This window comes from Dunckerocampus dactyliophorus, chromosome 10, assembly GCF_027744805.1.
Source record: "Dunckerocampus dactyliophorus isolate RoL2022-P2 chromosome 10, RoL_Ddac_1.1, whole genome shotgun sequence".
Taxonomy (NCBI): Eukaryota; Metazoa; Chordata; class Actinopteri; order Syngnathiformes; family Syngnathidae; genus Dunckerocampus; species Dunckerocampus dactyliophorus.
In genome coordinates, this window is record NC_072828.1 from 25,123,777 (window position 1) to 25,137,672 (window position 13,896).

The following is a 13,896-nucleotide window of genomic DNA, read 5'->3' on the forward strand; positions in this document are numbered from 1 at the left end:
ATACTACACATAACTTGCCTTTTAATATTTTTGGACTGATAATGGGCAATAGTCAACCTCAATACAGGGCTCATTAATTAATTAATTAATTAATTGATTTTTGAAAAACCGCGTTAGACTGAGGGAGCGATATTCGAACCGCGATGTAGCGAGGGGTGACTGTGTTTAGTTAACTAGAGTTAGTTCTAACACACCACCTCATGTTTGCTGTGTACGGTGTTATAATCAAGTAAAGTTCATAGACAGTTAAGCAAGAATTTGGAACCATTTACAATGGCACCTTGGTTTTCTCCCACCAAGCACACGGACGCACACAGATTCAAATATTAATGGAAATAAAACCTCTGATATTAAAATCAGTTTAGTTGACCTGACCCAGACAGAACAAACGGCCAGCATGTTAACAATGTGCAGACTGAGATGAACACGACCACCTCGGCAAATAGCAAAACAGCTGTGAGAATGTTCATGGGTTCATGGCATGACGGCCAATCACACGTTAGCAAGCCAATTGATGAGCTTGTCGGCGGTCTTCAACTTGAGCGTCCGTTTTCGGTTTGGTCCTAGTCCTAAATTTCAATTTAATGTAGCGCAACAGCAAGGCACAGCAATAAATAAATAAATAATGGCCGTCCATCGGCCCATTTTTGGTTGGGCCACTGGGAAAACTCCCGGTACTCCCGATGGCCAATCCACCCTTGCTTGTGGACTCCAGTATTGTTTTTAGGTCAAGCACTAGGGTCAAATGTCCAAACACAGAAATTATCCAAAACAAAAAAACATGCAACGGGAAAATGGCGCAACTTCAAAATACTGCTAATGCCAAAAAGGCCAATTTACTGTTCGTTTCCTCCATTTTTGCTGTTTTTTTATTATTTTTTTTATTTTTTTCCTGTTTAATTGTATTTTTATAATGTGCAGAGGGCCATTAAAAACAGCTGCGGCCCGCAAATGGCCACTGGACAGCCCTGTTTTAGATTATATTGGATTTGGAATTGCAACTAAACAATTCACTCTTAAAACACATCCACAGGCACTTCTGCGTTGGCATAAAAACACCAGAGCAGATAACTTCATGGTCTGTAGACTTGCATCAGAGTGAGAACTCATTCACTTTTCTTGCTCTTTGAGTGCAGCAAGGACAGCTGAAGTTCCCCATTGGATTCTACACAGAGACATATATTGTACTCTTGTTACATAACACGGTTGGTTGGGGCAGCCTGATGAACTGAACAAAGCTTGACGATACAATACATACCTTTTTTAACAATTCTATTCCAATACATAACAATATACACTTACAATAGCACCTGATATTGCTGAACTGTTGCAGAGTATAATGCAAAAGTAAGCGTAGGCCACAGAGTTCAGACTTACTACCCATTTGTTCCAGGCTCCAGCTGTTTAAATGCCTCCCCTCTGTGTGCAAGAATAATAACCCTGCTATGTTTGCAAACATAAATGTTGCAGGTGTTTGACTCATTTATTTTGCAGCAGCAGCAGCGTACTTGTGCACTAAAACCCATCTTCTATCTGCAGTTCTATATAATTTAGTACCAAAAAGTAGTGCTGATCTGTGCAGTAATATTTTTGCCATTAATTGTCAGGTAAGCTAACCTTTTCACTGTCTCTAATTCTTAACCTTTTCATGTGTGCAACATGACATGCAACACAATGGGACTATCATGGCCCAAAACAGATCACTTCAGCAGCTTCACATCGGCTCTACCACCGTTACCCATCATGCACTTGAGTCGCATTAGCTGAGGCTGAGTGGGGTTTACTCCTCACTGAGGGTCCTCATCCAGTCAGCGATTTATATCCACCTACCTCTCTTACTGGGGCCTCTCCAGTCACACTGCTTTGAATAATAATGTAAGAGCTTGCATTCACGCAGTAATATCGACATGGGAACAAACTATGCCGGTCTCATGTTGTGACATGATGGTTCACAACTAATTCCAGTGAAATCGGCAAAACCTAACGTCATCACAGCAAAAATATGTTGTCTTTGAATGACATATGAATGTTAAATGATAAGACGTCGTGTCCTTAATTGCTCCCCCTATTCAGTTCTCCAAATTCAAGAAAAGAAAGCCACCCCTTGTAATTCTGCCAGTGTGATTCGCCTTCAAGAATGCCTCGTTTGTATTGTCCTCTTAATGTACTCTTAAGTGTATTTGTCATTTTCAGTGGATAGTAAAGCTATATAGTAATCCCTCGTTTATCGCAGTTAATTCGTTCCAGGCCCGTCCGCGAAAGGTGAATTTCCGCAAAGTAGGATTTGTTCTTTATAAATAGAATATTTTCGTAGTTTTGGCATAGAAAACGTGTTTACGATTTTCTAAATAAATTTTTTAAACATCATTAGAGCCATCTAGACATGAACTAACACACATTTATATTACCCAATATAGGAGATATAATCAGAAAATAAACCATTTAAAACATTTCACCTGAAAGGGGAGCAGAATCGACGGCGGACAGGAAGCGATGTCAGGGGTTCAGAGTTGAGTTTTATCTTGTTGTGGGCTATGGCGGCACAACAGTAACCCGTGGTAGTCGTGCCATCGACTATTAATGTGCCTGTTGTGAGATAATTTAAACCTGCCATAAAAGCCGGTTGCTAACAATCTAAAAAAAATTTGAAATGAGTTCATTAGGAGATCCCAGGTTAATACCTTTTTAAAAATCTACTTTTATCTTTTTTTCAGAAAATTCTGCTCTCGCCCAGTGTTCGTTACTCTAAAATACAAGGGCCAAGAACACACTCAGACATGAAGTTGCATGACATCCGCATCAGCAGTGTAGTGCATCAGTTGGTCCCGTGAGCCTAGTTCTGGTCGGATTCGGTGATGAGAAACGTACTTCCTGTTAGTTGTTGGGGCTACTCAAGTGAAGAGTTTGGCTTCTCAAAACAATATTTGTTTGAAAGAGCAATACATTTGCATGACTAAAATGCCTCGTCCAAAATCATCAGACCTCACGAATCGCTTGTCTTTATTTTTTCTGATGCCGTATTAATGCCCGCTTTCGGCTGTCCATTGTTGTGTGTGTGATGAAGATGCATCCGCCGCGACGTTGTAGCCATCTTGTTTACATATGTGTTCCACAGCAGATGAAGATGCGAGGGTCGCAGCCATTTTCATCACGTAGCGCGATAGCGCGCATAAATATGACGTCCGAGAAAGTAAAGCTGAGCGATGTTTGAGGTCTGATTTTATTTTTGTTGAGGCATTTTTGTCATGCAAATGTATTAGTCTTTCGAACGCATATTGTTTTGAGAAGCCAAACTCTGTACTTAAGTAACCCCAATAACTAACCAGAACTACATTTCTTGTCACCGAAATCCGATCAGAACTGGGCTAACGGGACCAAATGCGGGGTAAGTCACTGTTGATGGACTGCAATGCTAATGAGGATGTCATACAACTGTCAAAAAATCCAAACTATCCCTTTAAAATATGCTCGGTCACGCTTTACAATAAGGTACACAAAAATACAGTAGTTACTGAGGAACTAATGACTAAGGAACATAAATTTAGACTAGTTACTGAGGAATTAATGAAGAACTAATGAGTAGAGTAGTTACTGAGGAACTAAGGCACATAAATTTAGACTAGTTACTGAGGAACTAATGAGTAAGTAATGAGTAGTGGTTAGGGTTAGGGAGGTTCGTTCCTCATTAACTACTGTAATCTTGTGTACCTCAAAACAGCCCCTATTTGCTCTTTCATATCGTAGTTTGTTCTCGGGACGCTCTAATGTTTTACTACAGATATTTTACTATCCTCCTCCCCTCCTATAGGGTTAAGGTTTAACATGTTAGTGTCCTCAGCAATGTTTTGTCCAGCTCAAAGCAAAGATAATGTCCAGTAATTAGTGATAAAGGGCAACCAGATAATCATTATCACCTCCTTGTGTTTTTCAGAGGATTTCCTCACCACACAAGCTGTGTCAAAGTAGAAAAATGCTTTTGAACGGTGGATTGTCTGTTAAAAAAAAATAGTGTAAATCTCACCATTAAAATTGCAGGATAAGCTGGTTTTCATCACACTCATCCAAATAATAAAAAGAGCATAATAAAAAAAATATCAACATTTAACTTGCACATTACAAAATTGACCACTAGGCGGCAGTAGCCTTCGGTGAGACCTTGAAGGAGGAGGGTCACAGGTCGTAGCCATGCCAGGCAAGCTACAGACTCTGATTTGTCTTTAGAACAGGGGTGTCCAAATTGTTTCCACTGAGGGTCACATACTGAAAAATGAATGCAAGGGCCACTTTGATATTTTGTAGTCCAACACATGTAGATATGCTCAGAAAAAACTACATCTCACCTTGGTGACAGAGGTGAAAAAGCATATTTGTATGAGCTTCTGTCCTTTTTTCCCCCATGTTTGCTGTTATTTCTTATTTCTTTCTTCTTAAATAATCATTGTAAATTTTCATCTCTTTAATATTCCAACTGTATTCCCATAATATTTTGACTTTATTCTCATAACATTATAACTTTTTCCCCAACCGTATTTTTGAAAAAATTACAACTTTATTTTTGTCCTTTGTTTCTCATATTATGACTTATTTTTCTTGAATGTATGCTACTAAAATAACAAAATGGATAAATAGCGTCTTCATCACATACACATGAAAGCGCAGGCGACAGTGTGCAGGAATACGGCGGGAGACAAATGTATAACGCCAAGCGTTTTGTGAGTTCTGATTTTTTTTGAGAAGACATTTTTGTGATGCAAATTTATTAATCTTTTGAACGCATATTGTTTTGAGAAGCCAAAGTCTTTACTTAATTGTCCCCAGTAACTAAGTGGAACTACGTTCTTCATCACGGAAATCTGACCAGAACTGGACTTAGGAGGCCAAGTGCAGGTAAGTCGCTGTTAGTGGACTACAATGCTGATGGGGATGTCATACAACTTCATGTCAAAAAATCAGAAATATCCCTTTAAGAAAGGGTTTCAAAACGAGTGGGAAAAGGACAAAGAAGCCAAAAACGTACCACTTCCACACAGAATTGGAGGAGAACTTTTTCTCAGTCTATCATGTCAGACATGCCATGGCTGACTCCATGCAGTGTGAGGGTAATGTCACACGTCTCATCAATGTAACGTTACTGACGCCTAGTGACCAGAATACTACGTACATATAACTTGTCTTTCAATATTTTTGACTAATAGGCTAAAGTCAACTGGGAAACTGCGATCATTAATACATTTTTGAAAAAACGCAGTAGAGTGAGGGAGCAATATTGAAACTGCAATGTAGCGAGGGACGACTGTATTCTTGGAAAGTTAAAGCTGTTTTTTTCAATTTCTGTTTTTTTTTTTTTTTTATTTTCCAATATTTAAACTTTCTTATAAATTTTCTTCTCGTAATTTGGACTTTATTCACGCAATATTTTGATTTTATTCTTGTAATGTTATAACTTTTTCCGCCACCTAATTTTCCAAAAATGACAACTTTAATTATTGTTTTGTTTGGTTCTCAGAATATTACGACTTTTTAAAATAACGTACAGCATTTTGTCTGTAATATTTCAACTTGATGCTACGAAAATGGCACTAAAATGACCTAAAATGGTCATTTTTCATCACAATATTACGAAGTTATTCTTGTAAATTTGCGACTTTTCGTGTTTGATTACCACTTTTTTCCTCTTAATCTAAAATTATTTTTGTTAAATGACTGCTGATATTTCCTTTTTAAAAATTTTGTTAAATTAAATTATGTTTTTAGACTGTGCCGTGGGCCAATTAATAAAAAAACTGCTATGGGCCGTAAATGTCCCTTGGGCGGTACTTTGGCCACCCCTGGTCGATATAACCTGTCGCCCGTTCCAAAGGCTTCAGAGCTGTACAGTCTTTGCATCACCGTCTCTTATAACGATTTGATCTTAACTTTATTTGGAAATACACTCAGCCAAAGAAGAACATTAGATTCCCAAGCAGGGTCGGTGCTGTGGTGATTTCGGTATCACATTTCTTCTGAGTAGATTCACTGTTGAACCTCCTGAGACCCAGAAAAAAAATACCAACGCGGACTGCTTGGAAAGCTGGACTCTTGAGACCATGACAAACTCAATAGATGATGTCATCATCTAATGTGCATGTAATTTTTATGGATGCTGCGGGAGACAAAAAGTAAGCAAAACACATGACAAACAAAACCGACATGTTTAGAAATACAAATTAACTTTCTTCTGTTTCTTCTTTTTGTAGTTTTTTTATGTCACAAGCAAGATGGACCCTTCGATGAATGCTTTTAGATGGAAGCGGGGGCACTGCAGGACCCGCTGCTCATAGAGAAGAGCAGTACATGCTTTCATGTTCGAATCCAACAGTGTCAACTACATTTGTAGTTTTTAAAATAAAAAAAGACAATCTAGAGGGGTCTGATTGAGGTGTGTTGATAAGCAGAGTTACGATGCCATCTACTGTACAGAGTTAGAACGACAAGCTACATTACAGACGGTTCCCAATGCAGTCGTCATCCCTTGCCACTTTGCGGTTCAAATTTCGAGGCTTCACTCTATCACAGTTTTTCAAAATAAATAAATAAATAAATTGTTGCTGTGTCGTGGTAAACTATGATCTATTATTAGTAAAAAAAAAAAAAAAACACAATTTAATCAAATTGTACTTATTCTTGCTCCCAGTTAAGCATTTTCATGCATTAAAAATTCAGAAAACGCATTCAAATACGTGATATGTAGTGTTCTGCGCTGGTCACGAGGTGTCAGTTATGTTACATTGATGAGACAATAGCCACCGCAGGAAGTACGCTGTCCAGAAACAAGAACTCTCCCAATGCTAACATGTGAGTCTATGTTATGTCTTATGGGTGTCTGATGTGCCTTATTTTCTGTTGTTATGTCTGCTACTCTATATTGTTTTTTTTTTTGCGCTAACTACAAAAATATTCCATTTATAAAGAAGGAATCCTACTTCGGGGAAATCCATCACGGTCGGGCTGGAAATAATTAACTGCGATAAATGAGGGATTACTGTAATGTTTGTTTATGAGGGATGGCAAACGGGTAGTGCCAAATCTATTTGTAGTGGTCCAAATGTATTTGTGGTGGGCTGCCACAAATTGAAAAACGTATTAATGTAAAAATATTTAATGTACTGCAGTACAAAGGGCAAAATGTTTTCTTTGCAAGACACAGTTAAGATTCAACAATTCAATTCAAGAAAAGGTATTTAATATGAAATTAATATCAATACTATGTGGTTTCTCTTGGTCGTTTTCAATTGACAGTTCCTGCCATTGAGTCAGTAGAGTATCTGTATGATGTTGAGGATTCAGTGCTAATGTGGTCATGTCGCTGTGCCATTGTGAAGGAGCAGTGTTCCTTTAAAGGCGCAGCGCCCTACAGCGTCGTCATTGCGCAGAGCAGTTTGAACCAAAAAGCGGAGTGACCTTCCTCCGCTCTCAGTCTGAGAGAGGGGCAGCACTCAAGCGAGAAGCCGGCCACATCTCCCATAGCCCCCGCTTTAGCCTCAGAGATGAACTTAGTCGGCGATGAAGTCGGGTAAGCTCCTTCTGACGAAGCGTCGTTGCAATGGATGTCTTGTCCTTTTCAATTGTTCTCTTTTTGTTGCAACTTGCACTCTGTCAGCCCTCTTGTCAAGCTGTCATTTGACAGCTAGCGTTAGCTAGCAAGCTACAGTAGCTTAGCTCCAGAAAGGTAGCGGGACCGCTAGCCGGGACAAAGACGGCCCAAAAAGTGAAACTTTTGATGGAAGTCGCGTACATGATGGCTTAAGGAGAAACGCTTTACTTTGGCTTGGCGTTCTGCCACGAGGTGTGTCACGGTAATGTGCAAAAGTGTTACATTAGTCACTTATGGCAGCTCCTGAGCTAGCCTAGCTAACGCTTGCCCGCGAAGCCAAAGTCTGACGGACTTGGTGGAGAGGACACTTAGCGGGCACCGCTGGAGGATGGAGCATCCTATTCCCCCCTAGTCCTCCACTTTTGGCACAGCCGTCAAGCCTGTTGTCTGATGACGAGACTACATAAGGAAACTTGACAGCGGACTAAACAGCTGCTGAAGTACAATACGCTACGGTAACCAGCATCCGGGTGAACCGGTCCGCATACCGGGAGCACCTCTCCTCTCTGTTCCGCTCCGGAGGGACCATGCTCGGCCAAAGACTGTGTCTTATACCTTAGTGGCTATACAAAATCATTAGAACATGTGACAGTTTAATTCAAATAATTGTCTTTTTATGATGGCACCTTATGTTGTCACCATTTGTGTACTGGTACACTATACAGTATTTGTGTACTTGACAGTTTACCCCATGTTTACCTAACTGTGTAAACTCATCTATTTGGCTGCTTATACCTGCGTACATTAGGGCTGCACAAAAAAATCGACAAAAATGTGATCTCGAGTCACACTAACCTGAGATCTAATTTCTGAATGGCTACGTTTTTGTTGACTTAATGCTGCCGTTTTGCTCAAGGACCCACACTGCGAGCCTTGCCGTCCAGGGCAAGTTGGCTCCGCTGCCCTGCTTCTACCCGCTGATGTCAGTCATTCACCAGCTCGCAGGAGAAGCAACTGCATTAATTCATTGACTTTTCTTTTGACTTGACGTGCATAAATGTACTGTCGAATGAACAAGCATGCCATGTTTTTGACTTGGTTATTTTCAGTTTGTGATCATTTCTATATTTAAAAAAAGACAATTAGAAGTTATTTAAAGTAGAACAAGACAATGAGGAGGATAATAATAATAATAATTAAAAACAGTGTGATTTCTTTCAAATGAAAGCACATGACCTTGAACATGGTGTGTGTATGTGTGTGTGTGTGTGTGTGTGTGTGTGTGTGTGTGTGTGTGTGTGTGTGCGCGCTCACACTGGGAAAAAAATCATCCCAGAAAATTGTGATTTAACATTTTATGTAGAATCGTGCAGCCCGAGTGTACATCTTTATTCAGTCACCACCTCTTTCTATTCAGTGTGCGTGAACTCTCCTACTGTGATGCTCATTGATCTTTTTTTTGTTGTTTGTTTTTTGTTAGAAAATTATTTGTTGGTGGACTGGACTGGAGCACCACACAAGGTAAGTATATTAAATATCCTTTTAAACAGGTGAATCCTCAGCTCATTTGTATGCAACGTGGAGTCAGTGAAGAAACAGGCATTTGTCTCCAGGACATGGAGATGTAGTTTGTCTTACAGGAGGAGCTGGCTTTATGATTACCAGGACTGTGAAAGGTTAAACAAAAGCATAAGGGATTGTTGTATCTCATTTTTGCAAAGAAACTTAAAGCATAGCTGAATGTGCACTTTTTAATGTGTCTTTTCTAATGGCGATAAACAAATGTGTGCTATAGGATCTTAACCTTACAGGACTTGCTTTTCTGGCTTATGAAAATAATTGTGAAATTTGTGAATATAGTGTCATTTGAATAGCTGTTTTGTTTAATGCAGTCTTAGTCAGGTAAAGCACAAATGACTGCGGCAGTAACGTTGTATTGAAGAGGACCAGGAATAATAGTGTTATCCACAGGACTGCAATCTATTTGTGGTGGTGGCGAAGAGCACAACAAATATGTTTAGAAGTACAAAGGAACTTTCTTCTGTCGCTTCATTTTGTCATTTTTTAAAAATGTCACAAATGAGATGGGAGAGCAGCCCACAACAGCGCTCACTGCTCGCTGAGAAGAGCGGTGCGTGCTTTCATGTCAGTCTCTTAGAAAACCCACAATTTTGCCGTTGATGTTTTTGTTTTGGTGCTAATGTTTTTCGTTAAGCATTTGTTCCGTGGTCCTTGAACACACCAGTTACGTGCGATTAGATGCGAAATTGAAACCTATACAGTAATCCCTTGCCACTTTGCCCTGTGAATTTTGCGGCTTCACTCTATCAGAAATATATTAAGTAATAAATCATGCTGTTTCATGGTTGAATACTGCCTATTATTAGTCCAAAAATATGTATATTTAAGCAAATGCTGCATATTTCTTTGCCTAAATGAAACATTTTTCAAGCATAAAAATGGCTAAATGAACTAAAATACAAATAAGTATAAGGCATTCAGATGGTGCATTCAAAGATGTGATGATATGTAGTATTTTACACTGGTCACTGCATATCAGTAACGTTACTGTAATGTTCGGTGAGACACACAAGCACCAGATTCCGTTGCCAGAACAACAGGCTTTTATTGCATGTTTGAAATATTTCCGGCACAATAATCCCTAATAAAAACACGGGCTACTGTTGCAGCCGTAACCCATGTAGAGTTGAAAGTCAACTCTGAACCCTGGACATTACTTCCTGTCATAATGAGCATGAGTCTTATTTATGTCTTAAATGGCTTATTTTCTCTTATTATATCTGCTATATTGGGTCATACGAGTGGTAAAGGTGACTATAGGGCTGTTATTTCACGTCGAGAAGGCTCTATTAAGGAATCCTACTTTGTGGAAATTCACTTGTCACGGTCGGGTCTGGAACCAATTAACTGCGATAAACGAGTACTGTACATAACCTTCTTCCACGCTGCAACAGCTTAATAAATCCGCCAAGTAGAAGACAAAACGAGTTCTTTACCATGAACACGCACTTCTAGACGCTCTATACCCCTTAAATCCTTTAAATCCCAGGAGACATCTCACCCTTTTGAGAGCCGTCTCCAAAAGTCTCTTCGCTAAGTCAGTCCCATTATGATGTGTTTAGCGAGGGCGAACAGGTAGCGCCAAACCTATATCTAGTCTAAAATGTGAAGGAGCACGGCCGTCACTAACTACCGGCGCTGCATTTACACAAACACGTACACACACACACACTCACGACATTTACTCTCCTCGCTAGTTTTCCCCCACCATGTCGCTATCCCATTCATTACCCTACAAACACATGCTGCATCTTTTTGCCCTCATCCCCGCTGATAAAATACACCAAGTGTACACACTTGGGAGTAATTTGTCTTCTATTGCCGATACACACGCACACACGTCACTTACCTTTGTCGTGTTCCCCGTCCAAACCACATCAGCATTTCCAGGGTGTTTTAAATATGCAAGTTTCATGACGATCACGTGATGTGACGCGTTTAATAAGTTTTTCCAGTGCCTCACAAGGACTTTGATTGTTTTTGATTTCTTATTTATGTAAGCTGTATATTTGGCCCATCATACCTGTTATTTTGCTAAATAAATGTTTGCAATGTAAATGTCTATTTTTTTTTTTATACGAAACGGTTGACGCCCAATAAGAGGGGCTTATAGGGGTGTAAAAGGGGAGGGAGCCTTTTCAGGCAGGTAGGAGAGTCTAGATGGAGTTACACAGCAGGTAACGTGGCTAATGTTTTTTTGTTGTTGTTTTTTTTAGTTAATCGTGAGTAATTGCAGTACTCATTTTTATACTATTTTTTTGGCTCATCTGTATATACTGTACTTGTAAATATTTTTGGACATTCTTGCTCTTTTTTTACTGTTAATATTTTGCATTGTTTTGCTGTGTTTTGCACTTTGGGATTGTGGCAATAAATACCACTTGAGCACTCACCCCTGACTTGGCCTGAGTCTGACTAAATCCCACCACATATAATCTTATTGGAAACACTTCAAGTACTCAAGACACCAAAAAAACCCCAAAAAACAATAACAAAATGAAAGTACTCACTTGATGTAACATTTTTGTCGTATTGCTGTCATAGATAAACAACTATGAAATAGAAGTTAAATGAAATGGTGATTTTGACACTATTTTGACAGCGAGTGTTCTGAACCAACGCCATCTTGGTTGTGATGTCACTGACAGGCTACGTTCCGGGAACCGCATTCAAACGCTTGCAACCATAAACTCACACCAAAGCCAAGAATGTGACATATTCACAACAATAACACAATAACATTCACTGATATTGTGATGTGATAACTATGATATGACACACACAAAAAATGACCACAAGTGTTTATACTAGGGACCGCTAATAAATTACTATTGCATTGAACAGAGTTTGTAAAAAAAAAAGTCATATTCTAAATCACACCACCAATTGATCCATAACCATGTCAAATGGTTAGTCCTACCCTAACAACTTTGATCTTTTATTGGATGGATTTGTATTGGATCTTTTATTCAGTTAGGGACCTGACTCAAAGAGGTTTGCTACAAAAGCCAAACAATATTGTTGGTCATGCTGTGTAATAAAAATGTACATTCAGCAATACTTTGGTTGCATTGTTTTTAATGCTTTCAAGAGCTATTTTAATAACCATATTCAATTCCGCAAATTTATGTTTGTAACAAAAATGTATTATTTAAAAATAATAAGCTTGTCAGTATTGGATCGGCAAGACTATTGAAAAAATAAATCGGATCGGATCGGAAGCCAAAAAATGTTGATCCGGACATCCCTAATTTCAATATTTGCCCACACATCTAACACAGAAAAAATGCCTTTCAATGTTATCTTTCACGGAGGAAATAACAAGGTTAACGTGTTTTGGTGTCATGAGCACTTTAATGTGTTGAGCATTGTTTTGCAGCACGTCAGATTACATCTATGTGCGACCTTTTAAATGATTAAAATCTTACTGCTTGTCCAGTTGTATTTTCCAGGAATTTTGCTGATCCGTATTCCTGTTTACAGTGTGTATCTAGTCTGCTTATGCAACCTCCTCATTTGGACCTCTGAGAGATGGTCTCGCCCAGGGGCTGGCAATCATAAACGTTGGTGTCAACAATGGCCTAAGAATAGAAAAGCAAAAGTATGTAAAATTATTAGTCGTGGAGAGCAAAATCATCCTTACCAAGTTGAAATGGGCATCTTCCCTCTCTTGCATTCACATTATGTGTTATGTAAACAGTCAGAGTGACGTGCAGTGAGCAAACGTGGCTTCAGACATAATGTGGCTTCACTCAGAAAACTGAGTTAAATATTTTCTTGTTTACATGTTAAACACAAAAATAAGCTAATGTTAAGTCAACTCGATATTTTGTATTTAACTAACACAATACAACTGTGTGGAACAGGTTGATAAGAAAATATTAAACGTCAAAGGCAATCATTTAATTGCAGTCATTGCAGAAGGGAGAAGAACAGTATGTTGAAATGAAAATTGTATACTTTCCATAAATTAAACATCACAGCTTTCATTTTTCAGGTTTAGGATTTTGATATTTTTAGGGTGCATTTTGTGTAGTTATGTAATTTCAGTTAGGGATGGGTAGTCGAATACATTTTCAATCAAATTAACAATTGATTCTTAATATTGTCATAATAATAATAATAATAATAATAATGTGAGAGGCAGAGGGCACTATTCTGTATACCAGTGGTTTGCAACTGGTTTGGTAATGGGACCCACTCTTTCCCCTTAATGACAAGTAGCGACCCAAATTGGACCTCATTACACACAGAGTGAAATATTTCAATTAATATTTTGGGTGATTTAGTTTGCAGCCCGATTCGTTCGTCAAAATCACAACTCCACCAGGCAAAAACCCGCGACCCACTGAGAAAAGATCCGCGATCCAACTCCTCAGTTTCAGTGAGTGACAAACCCCCTGCAAGTTCAGTGCTGGTTATTGCTTACCCAATTAAAGAGCCGCCTTCCTGCAAGCTAAAGTGCCTCTCACCAACTCCCAAGGGTGCGCGGGTTGCACTTACACTAAACTTTGATGTCAAGTAGGGAACCACAAAATATGGTCTGGCTGCGAGTTTTAGACACCTGCTTTACAATGTCAAGGAAAAATAAAGTTTTCATTCAAATAACATAAGCTCAGAGACTTTAAGAGAGCAATGCCATGTATAATGTCAGCATTGTTACATTATTAGTTAACAGTCTCTGTTCATGTAAGGGCGAGCGAGTATCAGAAGCCTGCGCCTCTTCAAGCATAGTATGCTGA

At 39.0% G+C, this 13,896-nt stretch overlaps 1 protein-coding gene across 5 annotated transcripts in view; it reads left to right on the plus strand.

The window, feature by feature from the left end:
- dazap1 (DAZ associated protein 1) overlaps positions 1-13,896 on the plus strand; it is a 38,909-nt gene that overhangs the window by 7,513 nt on the left and 17,500 nt on the right. The window contains exons 2-3 of one of the 5 annotated variants that reach the window (XM_054789097.1): positions 4,819-4,887; positions 9,054-9,094. Coding sequence is in view for 4 of the 5 variants with exons in the window: in XM_054789096.1 (XP_054645071.1) it covers positions 7,527-7,552; positions 9,054-9,094 (67 nt within the window). In the remaining variant the exon portion in view is untranslated. Of the gene's footprint in view, positions 1-4,818; positions 4,888-5,723; positions 7,553-9,053; positions 9,095-13,896 lie in introns of those variants that run through there. The other 4 variants (XM_054789096.1, XM_054789099.1, XM_054789095.1 and 1 more) reach the window with 4 other exon arrangements.